Source organism: Nipponia nippon, unplaced genomic scaffold, assembly GCF_047370975.1.
Source record: "Nipponia nippon isolate SJK-2023a ecotype South Korea unplaced genomic scaffold, ASM4737097v1 scaffold_13, whole genome shotgun sequence".
Classification (NCBI taxonomy): Eukaryota; Metazoa; Chordata; class Aves; order Pelecaniformes; family Threskiornithidae; genus Nipponia; species Nipponia nippon.
The window spans coordinates 619510-646705 of record NW_028262324.1 but is presented as its reverse complement, the minus strand read 5'-3'; the positions used below and the strand labels follow the sequence as shown (position 1 = coordinate 646705).

The window sequence follows — 27196 nt, the reverse complement described above, 5'->3', positions numbered from 1 at the left end:
ATGGACTTTTGAAAGCAACAGCCCACCCTGGTGCTACGAGGAGTCTGTTTACAAGGTCTGGGAGCTCTTGGGCTCAGGTGTCCAGGGGGATGTGGAATGGCACCTCTTGCTGGTTTTGCCTCCAATGCCGCTCAGCAGGCTCTGCAGAGCATGGCAGGGAGCCACCCACCTCGGGGAGCAGCCACCCCCTTCACCACATCAACAGGAACCCAGAGTACCCCCAGGAGCCCTGCTTGGCCAGGCTTTCTTCCAAACACGGAACTCACAGCAGCATTTCTGACTGCTGCCCAGACCCTTCTGGGGACACCCCAGCACAGCCCTTGCAGAGCTGGTGTCCCCGGGAACGCTGCAGCCCACTCCGTGACATGCTGCAGGGATTGCCCTACACTGCTGCCGGTTCAGAGAGCTCAGAAGATGAGCAGCTCGACCCCTACCCCTCCTTGCTCACACTGGCATGCCTTTATCTCCCTCCCAGACTTTATCTGCAAGGGCAGGTCCACAAAACGCTTTGGCAGCTGAGCCCTCTAAAATCTCCAAATGCTGGGGGAGGACAGTTTTGCTGTGCTTAAAACCCACGTCATTTCAGCAATCCCATTTCCAGAGCAGCCAAACCTGCTATATATCAGTCCAATGGAGTGGTGGGAATTTCTTACCTGGGCTTCTCTACTAGAGGAGAGAGATCACTCACCCGTGCCCCAAAGTGCCCTGCTCTCCTCCAGGCCTTCCCCCTGCCCCGGCAGGAGCGAGCCAACAGTGCTGGTACGCAAGACCTGCCGCGCTCCCCTCCTCCTCACCTTGGGGCTGGCTCTGCTTCTTCACAGCATCTTTAGGACACACTGATGAACTCACTACTTCCTACAGTATCGGTGCTCTGTACACACACCTTCCTACATCCGCAGCGCTTGGCTTGCTGCAAGCTCATAACAGCACACTCGCCTTTTCCAAACCCTTCCCTCCCTTCCTCCTCCCCATTAACCTGCCATGACGGCGCAATCTGCAGCTGCCCTGAGCAGCACGAAGGCGCTGCTTCAGAGCTGGCTAGAAATGGCACCAGCTCATGCTACCCAACAGATTTATCCCTTAGCTCAGTGTTCAATTTAATGGTTTCCCATTAAAAGCAGCACAGACACAAATCAGCTCAGGGTGGACCGGTTTGTTTTATACCTCCAGCCATATTTCACCCCGGCAGGCAGAGTGAGTCTCCATGCATGTAACAGGTCCTTTTCCCTTATCAGAGCGCCAGTGGTCAGGTTTTTCCTCTGCACACCGTTAATACAAAGACCACTGGCTCATAAATCTCCTCCAGAAGCAGCAGGTAGTTATGATCCAATGCGGCAATTCAGAAATGGCAGCTTGGTGGGATGGGATTATTTCTGAGCAAGGGAAGATTTCCCGGCCAAGCTCTCACAGCCCCGCAGATGCGATCTTCCCCAACCTTCCCACCGGTGTTAGTCCTGGAGCATCACGTTATTAGCAGTAAACACAGCAAACATGCGGTTTTGTAATATATATGTGATGAGATTCAAACAAGAATCAATACTAGGGCCTTTGAGGGAAAAGAAGGGTTGATCCTCCACAGGGAACAGAACCAAATCAAGAGCATTTCCATTACTGAAGATAAACCCCACCTTGTTCAGTTGCCCACATCAGACTCATCCGCTGTACGCTGTAGCTCAGGTCAAATTTCGACATGCTGAGCTGCAGCCCTGTCTGGAAATGCAAGGCCCCCCCAGCCCCCTTCCCACCACACATCAACTGCACCAATTCACACACAGGACATGGCCTTGCCAGCTGAGTTGGGAGAAGGAGAGAAAGTCACAAACCTGCTTTTCTTTTTTCTGTATTTTCATTATCATCAAATCTGGGATGAATGTTATTTCTGCAAGACACAACACAAAAAAAAATTCACAATAAAGAGACTGGTGAACCTGAGGTACTCCATCCTTCCACATCACCCCTCCAAGAGGCCGAGCCAACCCCGGTGCCGCTCAGAGCAACAAAGCTGCAGGAGTGCAAGGCTCTCAGGGACAAGCTTGGGGACATCTGCTCTGCTGAGCCATGGCAAGGAGCCCGACCACACATCTCCCCGCAGCTCAGCACCACCTGAACGCCGCCAGGCAAGACCAACCTCGCAGTCATAGTCCCAGCATGAAGCAGCACACCCGGGGCTAGAGGAGACACACTCCACCTCCCCAGAGCCCCAAACCCACCCAGGCACCCCCAAGAGACGTGTCGGATGCTGCCAACCCTGCAGCAGCAGAGGGAAGCAGTAAACAAACCAGCCTCTGCCAAGCAGCAACGACAGCAGGAAGAGACGTGGAGAGGACGCAGGAGCTTGAGGCAGGCTGCAAGCCCTGCTACCAAGGAAGAGCTGCTAGGGGGACAAGGATGGGGAAAGCAAGGAGGGGGAAGAGCCATGCTGGCAGACACCATCTCCCCAGCGAGCCGGAGCAGCGCTGGGGCAGGGCCAGCGGGCCGGCTGCCTCCTCAGGCTTGTGCCCCCGCAGCACAGGAGGACGCTGCGTGAGCGGCACCCACCTTGCAGCCCGCAGGAGCAGGGGCTGCAGGCAGAGGTGATTCCCAAGCAACCGCCCCGCACCAGGCCCGGCCGTAGGGGCTGCCGTTGCAAGTCCAGCTCTTAGCAGCACCTTAGTGCCAGAGGCAGAACTGCCTGCGCACCCAGGTCCCCACACTGTCCCCCACCAGAGGAGGGGACTGACGAGGGATCTGTGGTGATGCAGCAGCCCGACAGCTTTCTGGGGTGAAGACTGTTCCCCCAGGCTCCCTGCACCACGGCTCAGCACCCTGCACCCGGTGGCTGTGGTCTGGCTCGGCCAGCAGCACCTTTTAGCTGGTCTCTCCCTGATGGCCACAGCTCCCTGCAGGCACTGCCTGAGCAGCTGCGCCCAAACGCAGAGACACAGCACCCAGCACACCCTCCACGGGCTGCCACACACCCTCAGGACGGGGCAGCTGGCAAGCAGACACGCACCTGCCCAGGCCAGATTTCTCTGGGGACTGGGCGTAGGTTGGACACCACCAGACGCAGAAGAAAGCCGGGCTCACTGCCTCTTTCCTGCCGGTGCTGGGTCGGTAGAAAGGCCGGGAGCAGCCCTGCCACACTTGGGATCAGCATCGGAAACGGCACCGATCCCGGGTGGATGGGACATTGCTGCAGCTCCCCAGGATGAACACGCTCCCCAGCTGTGATGGTCAAGGGGACACGGTTACAGCCCCATGCCCTCCCCGCAGCAGCCCCAGCCACAGTACACTCGACAGAGCTGTTGGGGTTTGCCCACAGCCCCCTGCTCCAGGCAGCAGATGCTTTTTGGGGAGCCAACCCTCAGCAGTTGTCTGCTCCCACAACGCCAGTAATGGGCACCAAAGAGCCCAGAAGTATTTGACAAGTGTTTTAGACACAAATCCCGCAAACACCTGCCTCTCATTTCCCTCCAGTTAGACCCAGAGGAGACAGTTTAACAGAGATACCTACTCTGACCATGTGCAAAGTCATTTGAGTGCAAGGAGAGGCCCAGCAAAGTCATTGCGGGAGTCAGGAGAGAGTGCTTGGTCTCCTGTCCGCACACAGAGCTAGCCGCAGCGAGAGGCCGCCCCGTGAGGACGGCAGCACCCCAGGTCCTTGCAGGGCCCTGCTGCAGCTCCTGGGATGCCATGCCATACTGGTTTGTGGCAGGCTGCGTTAAACTCTCTGCTGGCCAGGGACCAGAGTCACTGCGGCCAGTTGTGAATCCAGACACCAGGGAACCTGGGACATATAACACATCGTATTGTTCATAATCACATGGAGCAAGCGTGTCCTGCCATCACCTCTTAGGGGACAAGCTGGAGAGGAGGAAAGAGACACGTTCATGTCTGCACGGTGCTGTGGTCTGCTTTTGCCTGCTGTATCCAGAGCATCTTGCCCGGCCTCGGAGACAGGAACTTGTCCAGCATCCTGAAGGGAAACACGCCACCTGCTAGGGAGCACCACCACACTGGCGTGCGGATATATACATTGAGAACCCCATTCAACTAGCCATTTCCATGCTAATTAACTATTTGCAGATTAAAGAGAAACTCTAATCTCAAATGAGACAGCCCAATTTTCTAAATGAGCTTATGGTTTTCATATGGAGATCAACATGTTCTCACTAGCACATCATGCAAATGCTCCAGGCTGCTAGATTCAGCTTTATTGCCACTGTCACAAGTGGGGAGTTTTTATTCTCCATGCTCAAGTTTTTATGCCTTTTTAACCCAAGATAACTGATGCACGTCCCACACCAGCGCTGCCAGCTTGCAACACTCCCAGCACCAGGCGGTCACCAGCACTTTCGGCTGCCACAGCAATGGCAAGTCCTCCTTCATGAGGTCGTGGTACTGCCTCCTCTGAAAGCCCCCGACGCCGGGCGCTGCACACAAGCGGCGAGCACACCAACATGGCACACCGTGCTGGCAGGCTGACCGTGCACTCGGGAGCTGTCTTGTTGCATTTCAAGAGACAAGCAAAGCAGTGCTGAAAGCCGTGTTTTGTCCCTCCACATGAGCAGACCAACTCGCTGTGGCACAGCCTCTACAAAGCATCTGCTGCTAGCAATGACGTTTTCAGTTACACAATTTGGGGCACATCAGGTTACTATCCTCCCCCCTTGAATTTATTTTTATTGTTCTGAAAGTGCAAGACATCCCTACACCAGACCAAGTCCACATCATGCCAGTATCTCCTGTCACTCCTGCGAGGGCTCCTCCAGGAGCTGCAGCATCTGTGCACAAGCCAAAAACATTATCAAAAATTCCACATCTGAGCCAACACCAATCCAAGACCAAGCAGTGACCATGTGCTCTTCCCTTCTATCAGCGTTCCCACAAGAGTGGCCAAGCTCTCCTCTGCAGCTGGAGGATTGATTTTCCCAGTTCAGAGGCTGAGGCTCGCTAACATGCGGCTCATGTGCTCCCAGAATCCTGCGGACATGCACAGCGCTCCCGCCACGCAGCCCGGAACACCAGTCCTGCAAGCACAAATGCATACAAGCGCACTGTGAAAGCAACCACAGCTCACTGTGGGGAGCGATCGCCTATCTCATTTGTACACACAGCTCCATCAGCGCACGTCCCCGTGGAGCGGTTCACCTCTGTCTTCCCTCAGAAATGGGAGAAGATCTTCTCAAGATGATCTTCAGGTGGAGCAGAAAAAGGGGCATTGAACATGAGCTGAGAGTAAAGGCAAGGAGAAGCCACAGTGGCCCTGACTAGTCGACCTGTAAAGAGACAGATCTTCTCCAGGGCTAGAGGAGAACTTTTAACACACGTTTCAAAACACGCTAGCCAAGTTTGGGGGAGGAGGTCATAGTACGAAGGAAAAGGAATAAAGCTCTACAGCGGTAACAGGGATATACCCAAAGGCATGTGTGAGCTAGTCCGTCTTGGCCAGCATTAGCCACAGCGCTGGCAGGGCACCTGAGCTGGAGCCTACGAAGCACAGAGCCTTGGCCATGGTGTGCCGCCCCATGTAGCACATTAACTCATTCATGTTAGCAGAGACAAAGGAAAACAACATGTTGAGACCACAGCACTCGGGAGAGGCCGTGTGCTAGGACTGCCTTTCAGCACTATCGTGGGCAGCCCCGAGCAGCCCCAGGGACTGCCTAGGGTAAAGCCATCACAGATGGGCCACTGCTGAGGATGCTTTTCAAGATTGTACCTGATGGAAAGACAGACTGCCGTTGCCTACATCCTGTTGCATGTCAGGAGAGGAGGGTCCTGGCACAAAAGCCAAAGCGCCTTTCCAAACTTTCCACCATACAACATATCTCCACACCAGAGCATCCAGTTTCTTGCTTGCTCAACACCATCTGCTGAAAATCTAGCTCTGAGCAAACAAAATGCACACTTGTGCACTCACCCTCAAGCACAATCCGTGACTGATGCATGAGCTGGGCAACATAAGCAAAGCACTGAGGACTCCGTCTGTGCATGCAGCTGCTACACCACCATTAGACTAGGAAACATGCACTCCTGCACCCGGCCTGCAGAGAGCCACCGAGGAGAATGAGGAGCACCTGGACGAAGCAGAGCCAGGAGGTGATCTGGAGCAGCAGGTACACCCTTCTCTACATGGCAGGAGCAGGTACCAAGTGTACAGCACCCAAGGAGTACCTAGATTCATCCCCGAGCACAGCAGAAAAGGTACTAATGCAAACCCCAAGCACAGGATCCTTGCAAGCAGGACTCACTGCTGGTAGGACTAGCTTGCTCAAGAGAGCCAGCCACAGCAGCTCCTCAGGGTCCCACTCTGCCCAGCTGCCTGCAGCACCTTCCTATCACTGTTCTGGGTGCCCCACAGGTCCCTCCCAGCACCCCACAGTAGAGTGCACTTCTGCAAACACAACGGCAAGCTGAGGGTGTTCAGGGCATCCTCTGCACAGTCTCCCACACGCCAGGCAATGATTTTACAGCTCCGCAGGCAACACATCCTTCCCGGCTCGTAAAGAGCTCTGAAGCATGGAAATGAAGCGGTAGGTGCTCAGACAACACCTTGACAGGATCAAACCACCTCAGAGAGGCAAGTTCATATGCGCTGCAGTTCTCCCCGCATTCTCTTCCTCCATTGTTTTAAACCACCACGTTCCCTTGAATTCGCTGCCCAGCTGACGCTCCAGCCTGGCTGTGCGTTCCCTCTCCCCAGACATCTTCCAACAGCCAAGCTACGGCACCGTTCGACATCAAAGCTCTTGTCGGGGCCGTCCATATGTCACACAGCATGTCCCTGCTCCTCTGTGCTTCAGAGAGCCTCCTCTTGCAGTTCTCCCCCAAGCTCCTGTGAGGGCCAGCGCTGGAACGGGAAGCTTGGCTTTCTGCCCCTATCTTGCTTCTCTCTTCCTATTATTTTATATTATACTTATATCCTGTATAGGGGGCTAAAAAGAGCAGGCAGGCAGCCCCACACTGCAAAATGAGGAGGAATGCTGCACACGGCTGGACCCCGGCTCTCTGCCGCTGCTCTGCATGCCTGGGGCTGTGCTCTGAGGAAGGCCGGCCTCAAGTCAGAGAGGACTGAAGCTGAAAATAGTATGGCGCTTGCCCTTTCTGCACTCAACCCCCAGGAAAATCCAAGACAAAACTCTGCTTGGGGTGATCAGCAATTTCACGGCACATCCGATGCTCGCAAGAGCTGGCATGACTGAGAGCAAATGGGGCAAATTCAGGAGGCTGGGGAAAGCTCGGAGAAGTCTGTCCAGCACAGGGGATGCCGGGACCCTGCCCAGCGTGCCACCGCACCTCGCTTCAGAGCGTGTTGCCCAGAGGAGGTCCCCAGCCAGTCCCCAGCAGCCAGCCCCACCAAGAACAGCTTCCAGCCTTTTTTCTCCAACCGTGCTGAGCCATCCCCCAGTGAGAAAGTATTCCTGGCTCTTTTACTAAGCCTCTGGAAGCGCATCCCCAGCCACGCTGCCTGCCCAGAGCCAGGGCTAGCCCAGGAGAACATTACACAGCCCCTCTGCGAGTCTGACCTACCCGGAGGAGTTACTGCAAGGTCAGGCTGACCCGGCAGACTTTGCTCTCAGGCCCACATCTGCCCAAAGAGCTGAACACGTCCTAAACATCACTGTTACCATCCAATCTGAGAAGTCCTTGGGCCAACAGCAGGGCCGGGTGACAGGCATCTGCGGCAGAACCCTCCGAGTACGCCCCGGTGTCCCCACAGGCACCCGCCCGCAGCGTCTCCGGCACGGCCACTGTGATGGCATACGAGGCCATGGAGAAACCCTGCAACACCGCTGCGACCGCAAGGCTGTAAGAAATGTTGCAAGTCACAGTGCTGGAAGCAGGAAATCTAGAAGACAAACTGCCACAGGACACCAACGAATTCCTAGTATGTGGTTTGCAAAAATAGTTACAATGCTAGCTTGCCTGCCACTGGTAAACAGCGTTATAACAAGCAGCTCTTCAGGGTCCCCCTTCGCCCACCAAACAGATCTCAGATAACCTCAGACATATCCCATAGCAGTCTCCAAGTCATGACCCAAGGAAGTCCTCCAATTTAATGGGACAAACATATTTTTCATCAGGTTTTGAAACTTTAAAGACAATGACGTCTCAAACAATGTTCTCTAATCTTAATTTCATTTACATACTGCATAGCTAGTAGTCTGTAAGCACAGCAAGCAGCGTTGTTCTGCTGCTTCTGTCTGTCTGGGAAGACACTTGCTGCAACACACACCTACCTCCTAGCCTTCAGGCTAAGAGCAACCAGGAGGGAAATCCTGATGCAGTGGCTAGGGGTGCACGAAGCTCCCAGACAGACACTAACCATGTGTCAGCCCCCACAACCTTGCTTCCAAAACTGACGGTGTTTAATATTACCGCAGAAGAATAAGTAATTTCTAATACTCATCACCTTGTATGACGGCAATGGCGAGCTCTGCATGCAGTTCGCTCGTACATCCAGCTCATTTTGGGAACCGCAGGTTTCCAGGCAGCACGGACGAGCCTGCGCACGCAGGAAGGTGCACTGCAGGAGCGGGCCCCACCACAGGAAGCCCAGCGCCGAGGGCTGCTAACGGCACCGCCGGAGCGGGCGGCTCGCCGGCCAACAGCTCGCAGTCCGGGCTACTGCGTGCTCCTTCCAGGACCCAGCCCGGGTTCTGGGGGTGCGCAGCCCCCAACCCGGGACCCTGCCCGGGCCAGCTGTTAGCTCCGAGAATAGCTCAGATCAGCTGCAGAGGATCAAATATTTGCCCCAGGGATGGGAAGCACCAACTATTTTCAGCTTTCTGGGAGCATCGCTGGGCTAGGGGAGAGCAACCGTGGGGGAGGCAGGGTGCTAGCCACCCAGCCTGCAGGAGGGAGAGCTTGCAGCTTGTTACACTCTTTCAAGGTCTTGTTTTCCCAAGAAAAGGAAAGGGTTTCAAAGAGAGTTCAAAGCTCAGACTTGCTTTTTTGAAACAATTTTCCGGACTCAGAGGCTGCAGTTTCACACCAGGAAAATATAAAATATGCAGATTTTCCACCAGAGGCACAATCCTGACATCTCCCACCCGCCCTCCCAGAGCAGCAGAGAGTGGCTCCTCCCCAGGCCGCTGCACGGCAGCCCGGGTGCGAGGGGCACACAGCACTGCTGACCACGCTCCGAGGCAGCAGCCTGGGTCAGAGCGGTCTCAGTGCTCATACCCTTCATCGCAGGCACTCAGCAACCTGCTGCTGGCTCCTTTGCTGTGAAATCTTTGCAGGTCACCTTTAAAAGCCACATGAGAGCCCTAAGACTATTTTACAGGCTGCAAAATTAGTTGTGCCCATAAAGACATTCTTTACGGCAGTGTGTGACGCCAGCTCCGGAGCACACCGCTCCCGCGCCTGGGCAGCAGCATCTACTCCCCACCCCACAGACTTGCACCTCTCCCCCCCTCCAGGAGCCAGGGGTGCTCACAGTGTTTTAACCACGCCGCCTCACATCTCAAGAGGATATTTAAAGGACACCCATGGAAGCACTCAAAAGCCTGAAAATGCTACAACGAAGGTTGCACAAGCACTATTAATTGAACTTCTGTAGGCGGCGCTTCCATAGGAAAAGCCTTGCCCACCAATGCTGCATGGTAGCAGCAACACCAGAATCCAAATCCAAAGCTTGGATCCAAAACTGGGAAGGAGCAGCCTGTCTGTGCTAGCATCTGCATCCTTCCTCAGCCCTGCAGACTGGAGAAGGTATGGCTGCTGTGCCATCCCCTGAGAGAAATGAGAAGTAAGGGGAAAAAGGGAAGCGAGTTAATGTTGCACAATCCCTGTCCAACCGCTTGAGTTTGAAATAGTAGTTTTCTGACTTTAAAAAAAAGTCCAGAAATTTGCACATAAAATTTTAAGGTACCAGGAAAGGAACCCCAGCTAACCTCAACTCTGCTCTGCGCTACTGGCAAGCCTGGGGAACGGGACCTCCAGGTGCACAGGCCAGCCAGGGGGAGCGGGGCTGTAAAAGCACTGCCAAAGCAAAGTGGGAGCTGCCAAAACACCTGGCCTGGGAGCAGACTCATCTGGCAGCCCCTGTCTGGGGTTCAGATGTAAAATTAAACTTAGAGTTGAGACAAAGACAAATGCTGCAGTTTGAGAGGGGCTGGGAAGGGCGCACTAGAGGAAAGTGGGGGCTGCTGAAAGACCTGGGCTTGCAGAAACCGTCCACAAGGATGACCTTGTCCAATGTTCATCCGTAAGATTAGGTTTGGGATAATGCTGAGACAAATAAAGTCCAGAGCTGCAGCCGCAGTGGGGCTGGAAAAGGGCTGCAAAAGTACCTGGCAGCTGCCAAGAGACCTGCGCTGGGAGAAATCACTGGTCCAGGTAATCAGTAGGAGACTTCTCTATGGCTTCCCAGGAAAATCAGGGTTATGGCTAAGAAAACCCAGAGGTGCAGCAGCAGCGGGACAAGGGAGGGCTCACCCGAGCAAAGCAGGGGCTGCAAGAGGCCTCACCTGGGAGAAAGCTTTCATCGGGGAAACAGCTGGGGGGCTTGACTAAGGCTCAGCTGGAAAACCAGGGTTAGGGTTCAGAGAAAGCGTAGAGCTCACACGGGGCTGGAAAGGGACTGCCAAAAGGAAGAGGGGCTGCCAAGAGGTCTGAGCTGGGAAACGGCTCAGAGACCTTCCCTACAGCTCAGCTGGAAAACAGCTCCTGGGGTCAGGGTCTGGACTGAAAGGAAAGGGTACATGTGCGGTTGGGGGGGGGGGGGGGGGGCTGGAACGGGGCTGCCAAGAGACCTGGGGTGGGAGACACCTTTCGCCGGGAAATGGCTGGGGGGCCCTTCCTGACAGCCCAGCAGGCAAACGAGGGTTCGGGTTGAGAAGCAGGAAGCCTGCAGTTATTGTTGGAGCGAAGCTGGAAAGGTGCTGTCAAAGGTAAGCAAGGGCTGTCCAGAGCCCTGGGATGAGAGAGCTGAGCAAAAGCTTTGGTGCGAGCAATGGGTTAGGGATCTTCCCTACAGCTCTTCACAAAAAATAAGAGTTAGGGTTGAGTGAAAGAAAGAGCTTGCAGCTGAGCCTGGGCTGGGGCTTCAACAGCCAAGCAGGGGCTACCAAGAGAGTGGGGCTGGGTCAAAGTTTTCATCTGGGCCACAGCTGTGGGGCCTTTTCTGTTGTTCTGCAGGAAAATGAGAGCTAAAGCCAGGGTTAGGGTTAGGGCTGAGAGCAAGCCTAGAGCTGCAGTTGGACCATGGCTGGAAAGGGGCTGCCAAAGCCAAGTGGGGGCTGCCAAGAGACCTGGGCTGGGAGAACCCTTTCACCTGGGTTTCCATGTCTGAGGCTCAGATGGAAAGCGAGAACTAGCGTTAAGGCTGACAGAAAGTGAAAGCCTAGGGTTTCAGTTGGGACAGGGTTAGAAATGGGCTGCCAAAGATTATTTTAGGTTGCCAAGAGACCTTGGCTGGGAATCATCTTTTGTACAGCAGGTCTTGTCGAAAGGTTCAGCTATAAAATTAGGGTTAGGGTAATACTCATGGAAAGAGAAAGCCTAGAGATGCAATTGGAGCAGGGATGGAAATGGGCTGCCAAAGCAAAGCGGGGGCCTGCAAAGAGACTGGGGCTTAGGGAAACCTTTGGTCTGGAAAATGGCTCAGCAGCCTTCACAGCTTCCCCCAAAAAGGAGAGTTAGGGTTGAGAGAAAGCCTGGAGCTGCAGACAGAGCAGGGCTGGAAAGGGGCTGCCGAAAGGAAACGGTCAGGAGGCCCATGCTAGGAGAAGTTTCTGGTCTGCAACACGGCTTCAGGGCCACGTCCACCCATTCCCAGGAACATGAAGGCAAGGGACAGGACTGAAGGATGGGAGCTGATGTTGGAGTGGGGCTGGCAGGTGGCTGCCAAGACACTTGGGACGGGAGAAATTTTTACCCGTGCAATGCCCAGGGGTCCTTGTCTAAGGCTCAGCAGGAGAATGAGGAGCAGGTTTAAGAGAAAGATGATTTCTCCATTTAAGGTAACACAAAGACAGTCGCGGTAACAGGCTTCTGCCCTCCTTCATTCCGGTGTAAAGGGAATAGAGCACAGTGACAAACAGCATTTTTTAAAATCAAATGTTTGTTTTCAGAGGCTGGTGCTTTGCTGAGGCTGGCTGAATTTTTACAAGGACAGGAAAAAGATCAAATTTTGCCTTTTTCTGTAACCTCTTCCTCAAAAACAACATCCGTTCTTGTTGAAACCTTACAAAAAAGCCAGCCTGAGGCACTGCAAAGATTTGCACTGCAAAACAGTAAGAGCTAGACAAGGATTATTCCGACCGTGCAGAGGAGCTTCATCACAGAGAGCACCAACACCACCTAAGATTGAATTACATTAAAACGTATCTTGCGGGAATGAGCTGTAATTAGACTGGCCCACAAGTCTGACGGTCTCCACAGCCAACAAGCTGAAAACATAGCATGTGTTAACAAGCAGAAGACGACTGTGCCCACAGGTTACGTATTCCAAGAGCAGGCAACGGGATGCGTCCGCACCATCCAAGTTGCTCTCAGTTGACGTCCTACTTGCCTGTTAGGAGACTCTGCTGGTGAGCTCTCACATCTGAAACTCCAGCTGATTTTGTGGTGCATCCCCCAAAAAAGGCTGGGCTAATACGAGTTCATTGAGCACCAAGATACCCAGCAAAAAGGTGTCCTCCGTGCAATATAACACATATACAGGTGAGGATCAGCCCAACAGGGTCAGTTCTCAAGGTCCCAACAGGACAAGCACTTTGGTGGAACGGTGCAGGGGGACAAAGCTTTGGTTCAGTTTTGGGCTCCTCATTACAGGAAAGACATCAAGGTGCTGTAGCACATCCAAAGAAGAGCAAGGAAGCTGGTGAAGGGTCTAGAGCACAAGTCCTATGAGGAGCAGCTGAGGGAGCTGGGGCTGTTCAGCCTGGGGAAAAGGAGGCTCGGGGGAGACCTAATTGCTCTGTACAACTACCTGAAAGGAGGCTGTAGTGAGGTGGGGGTCGGTCTCTTCTCCCAAGTAACAAGCAATAGGACGAGAGGAAATGGTCTCAGGTTGCGCCAGGGGAGGTCTAGATTGAATATTAGGAAAAAATTCTTCACTGAGAGCTATCAAGCATTGGAACAGGCTGCCCAGGGAAGTGGTTGAGTCCCCATCCCTGGAGGTATTTAAAAGACGGGTAGATGTGGTGCTTAGGGACATGGTTTAGTGGTGGACTTGGCAGCATTAGATTTACAGTTGGACTCAATGATCTTAAGGGTCTTTTCCAACCTAATATGGTTCTATGGTTCACAGAAACTGAGAACGGTCCCCAAAACCAGTAAGGCATATGGCACAGTCAGGGGCTACCCCCGTGTTTCCCTTGGGGACACATCCAGCCTTGCCTCAGCCCTTCCCTCTCCCTCACTCCCGCACATGCTCCCAAGATACCCACACAACCACCACCAAGGATGGGCCCCACCGATGACTTTAGACATACCAAGTACAATCTCTGAGTGCAGACATACCAAATACAACCTCCGAGTGCAGGCTGGCATTCCCCCATTGCAGACTTTCACCGATATCCCTTCAAGCGTTCTGCGTCCCAACAGGAACAGATGCTCCAACAGCCCCTCAGTCATGGACACACCAAGGCACTTCAGAAAGAAGGTTTTATTCATAGCCTTCATCCAAAGAGCAACTTTCATTTCCTGCAGGGAAATCACATCTGCAGCGTGGCGGGGAAGGTGGGAGTCAGCAGCTCTCAACACAGTCCTGGTTTTGCTTTGCCTCCACTTCCCGGCTCCGTCCTCCTGGCTACTATCTTGAAGCTCTGCCCTTCCCTCTCTGCTCTGGCCGCCCGGTGCACCCTGGCCCCTGCCCCATGGCACAGCTGTACCTGCCCCGGCTGCAGCTCAGAAGCTCCCCGAGGCCCGCTCAGCAGCGAGGCACTGGGGCTGCCTCTGGGCAGGCGTGAGCACAGCCCTGCCTGCTCCCCCCAGGTCGCGTCCGCAGCTTGTCACCAGCCGTCAAAAGGGCTACGAACTCGGACAAAGCAGAGGCCTCAGCATCTGCAGAAACTGATGGCATTTGCCCAAGAAAGCTCCTTATTCAGCACAGCAGTACGGATGAGAATTTTTTTACTTTATTAGAGCAGATCCCTGCAGTACAGTGCCATGTTCAGCTGCCTGCGAGAGGCAGGTGGCTTCCTTCTTCAAAGGGAAAAAGAACAGATTTTATCTGTAGAAATAAGCTGCAGCGAGGAAACAACAGTGTGCAGTTAAAACAAAAATCAACACCCAACCGTCAGGTCCTTAGAGACTGTCGATCCTCTTCACAAGGATGAACAAAAGGGGCATGTGGCTTTCTCCAAGGGAGGAACGAAGCACAGCAGGAGCTGGGATTCAAAGAGCAAGCAGTGCTCACAAGGCACCTCTTGAAGGACAAGGGGCACCCACAGGTGCATGTGGGCACGTCCACCTATATGCCAGAAAACACTGGCTCAGAAACACTCAGAAAACCTGCACTCTTTCTTTTCACTCTCTAAGTAGGAATTCTGCACTGAAGCCCCTCCAAAGCTGCCGCAGCAAACAGCAGAAACAGGTAGCCACCTTGGGTCGCAGCCACAGGCACCATGAACATTCACTTGTAAGCTGATGTGCCCCTACACGATAGATTTCAATTCCGATTTTCAGACCACAGCCGTGGCAAACATTCCCTGACACAACCAGGCCGCTCAGCACCCTGCACATGCACACCACATCTCGATGAAGTGATAAAAATCCAGCAAAGAGATTGCATTTGCTTCTCAGCAGATCTCTGGGATACTCAGGTCCCAGGCCAGAAGTGAGAGCCCCTGACACCTGCTCCTGAAGCAAAGCAAGCTGAGTCCAGTGGGAACACAGTCTGCCTTGCACCATGGCTGAGGTGAGCAGCCCCTCCAGCAACTACTTTCGGTCCACACTGCCAACCAGGAGCACAGTGACACTGCAGGCTCACACTATCTTAAATCACTCTGAAAACACGAGTTGGGGTCCAGGCCTCAGCTGCCCACCCTCACCAGGAGCTAAAAGCCAGCATTTAGAGATTAGCAGTTTTCCCAGCCTCTTTCCCTACACGGCAGACTGGAAGAGGAACTCATTCTGTGGTTCATCAAAGACATTCAAGGGGAATAGGAGCCCCACACTTCAGGCTGGAGGCCCCTCTGCTTATTACAAACCAGAGAAGTACTCTAGAACAGTATACCCGGCTCCACACATTCCCACTCCTCCCCCAAACTAGCCGCCACTGGCCCCACTGGAGATGCACCCTCTCTGGGCTGACCCCGTCTGCCGGCCGCACTCCCCGCAGCACGAGGGTCCCCTGCCAGGCGCAGGAGCAGCCCAGGCACGGCACAGCAGGCTCAGGCTCCGGGGAGGTGCCAAGGACAAGGTCTCACTGCAAGAAGCTCCTTTGAGATAGAGGCATCAAGAAGTGTCCGACACCCATCTGTCAGCAGACTTCTGGTGACGCTTCCTTCCAGATGAGGGGTGCAAGCCTTGCTCACTTGCTGAACATCGCGCGGCCTTTCTCTCTCCTCCCTCCTACAGTTTTGATTACAGAAAGGATCCCTTGAAAATACAGATCCCAAACAGGCACAGCACTTTGCCTGCAGCCCCAAAGGACAAGCAGGAAGGCAGGGAGATGAAGAGAGGAGAATTGCACAGCCATGCCATGAAATTACTGATTTTCAGACAAGAGGTCTGCTCTGCTGAAGCACCTCAGGAACTGCTGCATCTCCTCAGTGTTTGGGCACAGCCTGAAGGAAAAGAGATTAGCCAGAGGTGCCGGGTCCAAACCTGCTGGCCAGCAGCAAGCCAGGCTCGTGGACTGCAGCTAGCCCAGGTGGAGCCGGGGAGGCTCAGCACACCCTTGCTGCTCGGTACCAGATGATGTGCTAACCTGCCCTGAAAAGGCTGGCAGAGGTCAAAGTACAGCCTGATGAGAAGATTCCGATCTCTCTAGAGTGGGAGCCGGAGCTCCCAGCAGCAGAGAGCTGCAGGGAGCTCCCACAGCCACAGCACAAGGGCCCTGCTCAGCCCCTCCAAACAAGGCAGCAACAAAGGGCATCAGGCAATGGGGCAACCGAGAGCTTTCAGAAGACTCTCTCTTTTGCCCCACACCACCAACCCCTATGCCAGTGTCAGCAGCTGTTCTTGTGTGCACACACCATTTTAGGGTGGCGGGGACATCCCCACTGCCTCACACAAGCTGCAGAGCAGCTCTTTGGGGGGGAAGAGGTGCTGCTGCAGCCCTGGCAGCCCGGGAACTGCTCTGCTCTGCCTGCTGTCATCATGGCAGCAGCCCTTGGCTCAAACACGGAGGAGCAGTGTCTCACGCCTGACAACAAACCTTACAGCCTTGAGGAAAGGGGAGAGTAGTCAGTAGCTATTCCCTACCATGCAGAGATGACACCGAGCCATGTCATTTTTGTGTCAGGGTCAGGCATCACGTGAAACCTTTCAGGCCTTTGCAGAGCTGAGGCATTAATACTGCTGCTCGAGCAGGAACTCCCACAGTCCTGGTACTTGGCACTGGTCAGAGGCACAGGAACAGCATCAGCATCTCATGGCGTGCCCCATCCCACAGCCTGGAGAGCCTCTTGCACCAGCACACTGACCAGAAGCGCATTACACCAAGCTGGATCAGCATGCTAGGGGTAAGGGACCAGCCTTGGCAAGCAAACACAAATCATTCACCAAGGAGCAAGGGTGCCTGTGTCTGCCGAAGACAACTGGGGGAAATAAGTACTGGCCATTGCTTGCCAAGAGGTTTGCTGCACTGCCCTGCTACTCCTGCCCTAATCACTAGGAGCACTATGGAGCAGCAGACGACAGGCCAGGACTGATGGGCTCTGGCAGGCTCTCCCAGGCACGCTGGAGCAGAGGTCCCCAGGGCCTGCCCACGAGAGGGGCCTCCAGAGCACCCTCCACCCTCAGTAGCTTTGCTGTTGGCAAGGCAGACAGCAAGCGCGAGGACAACCAAGCATGGCCCAGGCACCAGCCACCCTCCCTACCTGATGCATCCACACCGCAGGTGAGCAACAGGAGAGGACCCATGGGTCCAGCTGGGACTGACCGAGAGCCTGCACTGTACTTCACCCGCTTGGCTCGACCAACACCCTTCTCCAAGGCACCAAACAGCAGATAGAGAGACATCTGCAGCCCCCTGGTGCTGTTTGGTTCTTGCTAACTGATCAATTCCTGTTTCCAGGCAGGGCTGCACAGACACGTCTCAGCCAGCAGAGCTACTGGAGCTTGAAGCCTGAGTATCTGTGGTGCAATCCAGAGGGACTCAGGCAACTACATTCCTGTGGGCTGCACGGAGAAGGGGCTCTGCAGAGACATCGCCCTGCCAACGGACTGGGAGAGGTGCTCCTGCTCACACAGGGAGATCCAGGCAGGGGAGGCTGACAAGACAACTGCCTGCAAAACACTGAAGGGGCAGAGCTAGGGGAGGGGGAAAGAGAAATACGGCGCAAGAGTGACACTTCTCTCCCTGGCTCCTCCCCACCAGCTCTCAGCAAGCTGAGTTAGGGAGGGCTGCGCGGGCCAGCAAAGCCTCCTCTGCTGGGCAAAACAGCAACCCAGCCGGCTGCTCCTCCGCAACACGCTCAATCGCCCAAGAGCTTCTCTGTGGGATACTCTTTGAAGGAGGTATCCAGCCCCCGTCAGAAGCCACCCGTCTGCAGGCTGTCACGCAAGCAGCCTGGCAGCCCAGAGCCCGGCTCTCTCCCCACAGCCTGCTGCAGCAGGATTTGTTTATGTGTCTGCAGCTGCTCCGTGCATTCGCCATGGGAATCCAGGCTGAAACTCCAGCCGCGTCGAGCAGAGAAGCGGCCTCCCCGCCTCCCCTCTGCGCAGCCTCGCAGCTCGGCGAGCATGCGGAGCCCGGCAGGCAGTGCTGCAGGGGGCATGAGCCCCTGGAAACGGGCCTGCCGGAGCCGTGAGCCGCATTCCCAGCCCTCCGCAGTGCCTCCCCCACATCCTGCCTCCAGCCCTCCGCTGGGGGTAGAGAATGCAAATCTTGGGTTGTAATTTTTCCAAGTTAAAAATAACCCAGTAGTTTAGTAAGAGAGAAGCAGCAGCAGTGAGGCAGGGGGCTGGGGAGCCTGTGAGCTTGCTGTGAGGCAGCTACGGCATACATTTTTCCTTCCCAAGCAGAGGCTGTGGAGAGGCAGCAGAGAGGCAGCTCCCCAGCTCCGCGCACACAGCTACGGAAAGCAAGACCCCTTCAGCATCCCAACTGCAGAGGCTTCGCCGAGCAGCCAAACGCTCTTCGTTTCAGAGCTGCCCTGACGCTCCCTCACTGCTCCCTAGCCCCAACGGGAAGGGGGCACGGCCCCGCTCCCCCGAGTGGGACGCACCGCAGGACGAAGGAAGCAAGGGGAGAAAGGAGCGTGCGAAGAGGTCCAAATAATCCAAGTCAGGGAGCAAACACCCCTAGGCGGGTGCACGTGTCCAGAGCAGGCCGGGCAGAGCATCGCACCAACGGCCAGCCCCAGGGGAGTTGCAGCTGTGCTCCAAGCAATTTTCCGTTCTTAAAATATTTTAATCTTTAAAAAAAGAAGGGGTGGGGGGGAATTAACTGTGTTCTCTGTGAGGCCAGGAGAGCTGAGAGATCTGCTGGTAAGGACAGCCAGTGCTCGTGGCAATCCTGCCAGCCAAGCCATGCAGTGCCTTCCCAGGACACCCAACTGCACCACCCCACAGGGGAACAGGCAACAAGACTTTGATGGGCAGGCAAGAAATAGCCACAACCTCCTCGCCGCTTGCTCCATGGACAAGGAATACGGCGATGCTGCACAGCATTACCCCTCCAAAAAGCTTGCTCAGCACCAACACTTCTGCTCCCAAGCCCTCCCAGGCAAGCTCTCAGCCCTAAAGCGACAGCCACGTCACAGACCCCGGGGAGATGCTTGGGACAGTGCCACTGCCTGCGCACAGAGGATGCTCTGTGGGCACCCAACGAGCAAGAGAGCACAGGCAGGCTGGATACAGCCCCCGGTAACGCGGCTTCCGTCAGCTGTGCTTCATGACTCTCATGACAAGCTCACGTGGCAAAAATGGCAATTGCTCCTTTTTGGAGAGTTTTCAAATGCAGCTCCTAACCCAAGACCATAACCACAATGACCTTCAGCAGTTATTTCAAAGCTGCACAGTGCCACAGGGTTGAGAACCAAGGGCTCGCTTAGACTCCAGTGAGCACAGCAGCAAGCAGGGACCAACCGCACAAGGGGAGAGAAAGCAGCAGAATGGCTGGAAGCACCTTCAGTTTTGTTCAGCGAAGGCACATCACGAAACGCAAAGCCATGCCTGGCCAGCCAGTGTGCGCGCAAAGACATGGCACTCCAGCTTGTTGCTCAAGAGAGGGGAAACCAGGTCTGAGCTCACCCTAAAGTGTATTTCTCTCATCACCTTTGTGGACAGTTCAAAATGAGGGGACACACCGCTCCCAAGCAGCACTGGGGGTTGAGAGGTGGGCGTCTGCAGAGTGGGGATGCACCCAGCATTGTTAGCTGCACCCCCTTCCCCACTGTGGGGATGCACCCAGCGTTGTTAGCTGCACCCCCTTCCCCACACCATCACCCTGGTGTGCAGGAGCTGCCAGCAGCGAGACAGGTTTCTCAAGCCTACGTCTGTTGTCTTCTCATCAGCAGGCCAAGAGTCTCACTCCGAACAGTTGCTCATAAGCCCCAGGCAGTGGATTTTAATCCTCAACATCAGCAAGGCAAAAAACAGAGGAAAAATAAAACAAATCTCTACAGCTCAGTACCTATGCAGACAAGGAAGAGAGAAGGGAGGTAGGCCGAGCCTGCCCAGCCTCGTAGCTGGCACCCAGCAGGCTGGGCTCCCGCGGCGGCAGGCCTGTGACCACCCTCAGCAGTGCCGAGGGCGCACCGGTGTGTGCGTGAACACGTGCAGCACTCCTGCGCCCGCAGCAGCTCCCTGCAGGGCAGCTCCCCACCAGCACGATTCACGTGCCCTGTCAAGAGCATCACCAGCTCAAGCTCCTGCCATCAGCAAAGCCCATCGCACCAATGTGGCGTTTTCCAGACCTCCGCTCCCCATTAAACACAAACACGCTCTGGTGCGGCATTGGACCCAGGCCACTACACAGGCCAAATTAACTGCCCTGTCTGCCAAATCTTAACAAGCCATTTCTCCATCACCAGTGCAGTTTTCCTTCCACTTATTCACCAGCCGTGGCATGTTGACCAGCAAGCCAACAAGGAAGGACATGAATGGGGTGTCCAGGGAACAGAGTGTGCCAGCGGCCATGAAGTCTTCCCACTTCATCCATCACACTGCCAGCACTTAACTTCGTACTTTAAAATAAGGGAAAACGCAGTATCCGTATCCACGTGCTGCAGGAGAGTCCCGAGTTGTGCAGGCCAATGAAGCCTCTGGCAGACCGCCGCTCCCACAGCTTCCCGCGCCGCTCTCCGGCCCCTCTGTACCCCGCTGCAGGCGGCAGGCAGACAGCTCACAGCCTCTCCTTGCCTGCTGGGAGCCAGAAGCACACTCCTCGTAATGGCAGTTCAACACAGCTGCAGGACCAGCTTGCCGGCAATGAAAAAGATGCCTGGTGGACAACTCCTCTTCCTCAGCCTGGGACTGTACACCCAATCTGCTCCTCCACAAGACAGGGAGCCCTGCGTACCAAGGGGAGGTTGTGCTAAGGCTGCCAAAAAGACTGTGCAAAGCCTCGGGCCAGAGTGACAACACAACCCTCGCTGCATGTTAGATGGAAACAGGCAAAGTAGCTCTGAGGACACACTCTCAGTGCTAGAAGCAGGCTCTCTTCTCTGAAGTACCTGGCTGTTACCCCTGGGCAGAGATGGGATTATGGGCTCAGCTCCTTCTGGCTTCCTGGGCCAGTGGTCATGAGGAGCTAGTCTTCCCAGTAGCATAAGAAAAGCCTCTTCCAAATTCCTGGGCCCATGGGAGCACAGGGTTTATTGACAGCTGCTTCAGAGGCTTCTTTCAACAGGGCAAACCACCCAGCTGCTCTCCAGCTATCAGGAGGGATATAGAGGTTTCAGCAGAAACCAGCACCCTGCGCACTCTGCACATTTTTCTGCTGTTTTTTATTTCTCACGCACAAACACTCCGAACTTCACTTAGCTGCCCAAGTCCACCCTCAAGGTCACCAGCCCTGTAAAGATGCCACTACGTATGTAATTTAGCCCACAGCATCTTTATTAGTACGAAAGGTGTACAAAAGCCAGCTCAACTTGTAGACCTTGACAGCTGGCCAATTCAAAGAACCTTTTATAAGGTTACTGCTTGAGAGCTACACACCGAAGAGCACCGAACTCAAGCTATCCCAAGGCAGATGGCTAAAAAATGAGATGGCATTCCTGAAAGCACAGATCTTCCCCTCTTGCTGTTGTTAATATCCTGCACAGCAAACTCAAGCTGTCAGAAAACAGCTTTGCCACACTGCAGACAGCTCCTCAAAGGCAATCAGAGCCCTTTGTGCCTCTATTTTCCACCTGTAGAATGGGGATAAAAATCAGCCTTCACAGCAGGGCTACCGAGAGGATGAACAAGAACGTGCAACACACCTCGAGACTTGGCTGTAGACACATATGAAGAGCACATCTGACACCCAGAGCAGTTTTCCTGCTGGGATGGCACAGCAACACCAGCCACAGCTCCCAGGAGTAACCCCACTGCAGAGTCCAGTCCTGCTGAAAACCATTCCATCTCGTGAATAGCCCATGGGAACATGTCCTAAGAAACAGATCCAAGCCAGGAGCTGAATGAAACGTGGCCAAGCCACCAGCAGCTGGGCCACAAGAGCACAGTCAGCGTTTTAAGCGCTTCCAGGGCCTCGCAAGCAGGATGGACACAACTGCTTTGCCGAATGCCTTGTCTGCGTACGGGCAGCAGAGCAGGGAGGGGTGTACAGTGCATGAAGCAAGCTCGGGGCCAGCCTTGCTTTGCCCACCATGGCCACATCTCATGCCACAGTTCTTGAGCGCAGGCACTGAAGGCTGATCCCAAGCTACGTCTTAGTGTGTGACGAGCAAGCAGCTCTCCTTCAGGCTAGGCAGCACTGCGATCCTGGTCCTAGCAGCCTCAAAACCCAGGTGACAAAGGAAGCTCAGCTCGGTCTGTGCTCTCTCACACACAGTGAAGGTTGGAGGAGGAGTGGAAGGGACGTCCAGGAGCAAAAGGACATTTTGCTACACTGCTCGCTCCCCAAGAACAGGACATCTCCACCACCAGCTTACAGAGGTCACTTGCTTGATGCTGCCCTGTTGGAGAGGAGCTCCTGCACACAGAAAGGCTGCACCTGCCCTGCCAGCGCGGCAAACCCAGGCCACCCCACCCCAGGAGAGGGCAGAAAGGTTGGCTGGCAAGACCCCTGCCTGCAGCAGTGCCAGGCACTGCAGGAGCCAAGCTGTTCCTTAGCGCCCAGGAAGGCAACATCCCAAACAACCACAGCCCAAGAGTTTACTGTATGCTGTGGTGAGGTCCCACGGCTCACGGCATCTGTTCTGCCTGTACATCCTAAGAGAAACTGCCAAACCTCTGCCCGAAATAGCAATACAGAAATCTGCTGTTCTCCAGGCCTGAGAACTTGCATACTGAAGCTTCAGACCTGTTTCCCAAGCATCTAAAGAACAGGGAGAGAAAGCAAGGCATAGCAAACTCTCCTGATGCAACACAGAGCAAGAGCACCCTTCACAACCAGCACCACTAGCCCGCAGCCCTCAGGTCCACATCCTTACACGCATCTCCGCTTCAACTGCTCTGCCCTGCAAGGACTGTAACTCCCTGATGTTTACCTCCAAGGGCTTCCAGTTTATTTTGAATTTAGCTCTCTGGGATACAAGTTCTCCACAATCTCAGCTGAAGCTACTTTGAAGAACAGTTTCAATCATCTCAATGTTTCCTTGCAATTGTGTCTTTTACAGCATCCCAAGAAACACTCCAGCATGAGAGGGAGAGAGAAGTGCCAAAAAGAAATTCATTGATTCCTCATGTGCAAATGCCTGGAGTTCAGCAACACCAGGTTTGGTTCCCTCCTCAGCCACAGGCAGTTCTTTCATACACTTGGGTAGCCTTTTTAAACAGTGAGCACCCAAAGTCCTGCCCAGACATGCTGCAAGTAAAATGCTACCGAAAGCACATACGGAGAGGTAGCCCCTTCTTGTCCCAGCTCACAAAGCCCTTCAGTCAGAGGCCAGCTCAGGGAGCAGTGGAGAGAGCATCAGCCTCGCCAGGCGGGAGGTCCACACTTGCCCAGGGAGGGAGCACACCCCTCCTGCCAGAGCACACCCAAGCTGCACCCACCAACGCCGACTGCAGAGCACCATCTTTGCAGAGTCCCTTTTTCTAAGCAGAGCTGGGACCTCGGAGCACACCAGGCCCCTTCAAACAGCACACAGGCAGAGCTGCTATGGGTCTCTCCTGGAGCCAAGCTGCATTCATTCAGGGCACAGACACAGAAGACACCCACCATGTCTGGGACCCTCCTGGCCAGCCAGCATCATCTTCATGGGGTCAGCTAGCCAGCGGGCATCAGCTACACCAAAGTACCAAGAGAATCTTGTCCCTGTTTGCCTGGCAGGCCTACAGACATCAGTCTCCTTTCACACGTAGCAACACAAAGGCCAGGCAAGCAAACTCTGGACGCAACAGCAGAGCACGGGTCCCACAGACCCATGTCCTAACCCACTCTTACTGCATGTACCTGCCAACACTGTTTCCACATCTCCTCTCCCTCCGTACCTGGATGAGCCACTCATTTTCTGACCCTTTCCTTCAGAAGACATCTCTGGAGGAACTAGCATGCAACAAGGTCCAGGAATCCGCTTCTGCTCCATGTCAGGCATCTCCGTCTCCCAGCTCAGGGTGGCAGAAAGAACAGGAGGTAGAGCTGGATCCAGGAAAGGGTTTAGGAGCACTGTCCATAACTCCTCAGCCCTAATGTCACTCTGCTCAGCAGAGCGGCCAGCAGAAAGCTTGTCTAGACACCACAGAGCAGCATCTGCAGATAACCACATCTCCACACACAGTGCACTATGTCCTGTCAGACATGGGCACAGCTGTACCTGTTCAAACACACATGGCCTGCAAGCCTGAAGAGTCACACCTCGCTACGGGGCTCCTGGAGAGGCCACTCTCATTGAAATTACAGCTACTAAAGCTTCAAAGAGCCTGTGCCCATGGTGACCCACTCCTTCCTTTGCCTTCTGGATTCAGGACCCTGGTCCTCACTCTCAAAGCACAATGTGGGACCGGCCCAACTCCAAAACGGCAATGTTATTCTCAGACAGAAATTCTCACCCGCCGGAGCAAGAAGGTAGAGCAGTCGCTGTGACTGGCCCACAAATCTGTAACCACTTCTCTGAAGAAATCAGGGTAACCACAAACCTCAGCACCTTCACAGTAAGCGCAAGCTTTGCTTCAGTCAGCCTCCCCACAACATCACCGCACAGCGAACAAGCAGAGCACAGTCTCTGCTGTCTGCGGTGGAGGAGAGAAACCTGCCTTTATGTATGCACAAAAGTGCATGCCGGGAAAAGCTCAGATACCCTGGTGAGGGGCACCCTACGGGGACTGAGAGAGATTACTGAGAAACAGGGCTTTGCTTGCCCTAGAGCAACAAGCAGAGAAGCATACAAATAAGAGCAATACACTGTGCATTCCCACACCCCACTGCTCTCCTTCCCAGGCTAAGCGAGCACAGGGTACAGCAAAGATGCACCATGCACATATATAGAAGTCATCAAGAGAGAACGGCTCTCTTCTCTGATCCTCAATTAACAGACACCTAACACTTAAGCTTCATTTTATCTTAAGTATGTTTCAAGTTCAACCAAGCCAGATGAACATTTAGGGTTAAAGGTGCTCTGAGCACAAGACCTAGAGAACTCTAGGCAGCGGCTCACACAAAAATAGCAGCTTTCACAGCACGTCTATAGCAAAGCACTAATGTTTATTCTTGTATCTAGGACTAACTTTAATTCTGCCTCGATGCACATATATAACAAGGCATTAATGTTTCTTAAAGAACCAATACTTCACCTATCTATATGTCAAAAAAAGTGAAAGTCCCCCATAACTCTGCATCACCGTTGTTCCCGCGTGTAGCACCCTAGCACGTTGCTAAGGCTGGCATTCACCTTCAAAGGTAGCCATTGAGCGTAAGTTAAACTGCAAAATGAAAACCAGAAAGCACATAAAACAACTTAGTTATCTAATTACCTTCATGACTTCTGAAGAGAGGTTTAACAACTGGAAGTTTTTTGAAGGAAACTCAACTATGGCCACATAACAAATGTCTGTCTCTAGTGCAATACAGAGGGACCAAAACTCTCAGCAGCGGCTGCTAACATGGAGGGCCTGGGAGCTGAAGTCCTTCAATTAACTGAAGTCCTGCTTCTGCCTTCAAAGAAATGCAAATGAGATACCTCCCGGGGGGGAAGGGGTGGGGGCCTTCCATCCTCCGGAGTTCCAGCAACCCTCAGGGCAGTAGGTGCTGCGGTTCCTGTGCCCCCAGGCACCCTGTCGGCAGGCCAGCCACAGGGACACCGGCCCGCGCTCCCCCCCCAGGCACCTGCACAGGCTTTTGGCCTGGGGTCCCTCACAGCAGGCTCATCCCCTTCCCACCTATGTTCCTGTGCAAGAGCTGCCAGGCTGCAATGTAAACACATGCTCTAGGACCAGATAAGATACGGAATGAAACAACCTTGCCCTCCACTGCCTACCTGTCCCTCCCTTGCAACAACACGCACATTAACAGGGACATGCAGCCAGTTCACGGGTCTGACCCAAGATATTGCCTTCTTTTACTCAAATGCAAAGCAGGGCTACACAGATCCCACACTTTCACAGAAACATTTAGGAAACACAAATACTCTGCACATTGACGCTGACAAGGATAACTTTCCCCCACTTTTGGCACAGTCACCCCAAAAGGAAGCAATGAGTTACCTGCATTTTAACCCAGACTTCCCGTAACAACTGAGCCAAACGGCAGAAACCCAGACAAGCATCAGAAAGCTTCACCAGAAGGGATCTAAACTTAATCTCACCAGTTAAAACACAATTGAAAAAAAAAAAAACATCCCAAAACAGCCAACCAGATAGCACTAGCTATACTAGTGCAACATTAGGGCTGCATAAAGTTAGGGCAAAGGCAGGACTGCCAAAGGCATGCTGTACCTCCTAGGGCAGCTGTTAATAACAGCACCATCAGACTGCTACCGAGCAGCATCCCTCACAGCGAAACCAGGGCTGGAAAATGTGATGTGCACCCCATGGCCAAGCCAGCATCTCATCGCCACGATAACGCCCGCACTCCTTGATCCATACCCAGCGCACCTCTGCAAGCTCATTTCCAGTGCCCACATGAAAAACAAAGAGGGACTGGGACTCGGTTCCCACACTTCTCACTTTTCCGGACTGAAAAGAGCGGTTTGCTCCTGTTAGAGCAGGATTTATACTCACTACAGGCTGGGAATCCCCTAGAGGCAACAGGCTGCAGCACGGAAACAGCGTGCACCCTTAACCTCAAGGCAGCATTTCCTCGGCAGGGGGAAGGTCCTTGCACAACGGATGGGTCAAGCGCTCCCCTGACCTCGATGCCGACACGACCAAAGCCCTCAGCTCCTCTCTGAGCACTGGGCCCAAGGGCAGTGTAGGGCAGGAGCCCTACACCCAGGCACCAAACTCTCCCAGCTTTCAGCTGACTTCCCGAGGAGCCGAGCGTGCTCAGGCGTTCCCCAGAGCACAGCCACAACCTTTCCCCAGATATCTGTCAGGGACCTGCCTCAAACATGAAAGCCCAGCCACAGCGTCCCAGGTATTTCCTACTTCTTAGGCTGACTGGACACATCCAACATAACAATGCTAAAAATTAATAGCCACATATTGGCAGATTGCTAGGCTGCATACCAGATTTTCCCATATAAGGGAAAGTTGAAGGCATTGTCCTATCACACGGAAAACATATTGCACCAGCCTGAAATATTAGAAAGCAAAATCAGAGTCTCCTCACGCCACAAGCTGACACCCGCAGCACCACGTTTTTCCCCTTTTGCTGACGGTTTGGACAGCTTTCCCCAGCTCTGTTATTTCCACCAGGGGCTCGTGCCCGAGGATCACTGGAGGCTGGCTGGGACAGGCACTGCCCAGCACAGCGTTTGCAGCATGCTGCTACGCAGGGGACCTGCGCTTTCTTAGAAGATTTCAGTCCCACCACCAACAT

General features: G+C 54.2%; 1 protein-coding gene across 13 annotated transcripts in view; it reads right to left on the bottom strand.

Moving 5' to 3' along the window:
* Positions 1-27196, bottom strand: part of CHD6 (chromodomain helicase DNA binding protein 6) — an 85808-nt gene that overhangs the window by 54726 nt on the left and 3886 nt on the right. For 5 of the 13 annotated variants that reach the window (XM_087749369.1, XM_087749372.1, XM_087749371.1 and 2 more), the window contains exons 1-2: positions 3829-4128; positions 1824-1879 (exon numbers count right to left, since the gene is read on the bottom strand). The exons of 2 other annotated variants lie outside the window; for them this stretch is intronic. In XM_087749369.1, the coding sequence (XP_087605495.1) occupies positions 1824-1879; positions 3829-3871 (99 nt within the window). In that variant the 5' untranslated portion in view covers positions 3872-4128. Of the gene's footprint in view, positions 1-1823; positions 1880-3828; positions 4130-27196 lie in introns of those variants that run through there. 6 more of the 13 variants (XM_087749377.1, XM_087749382.1, XM_087749375.1 and 3 more) reach the window with 4 other exon arrangements.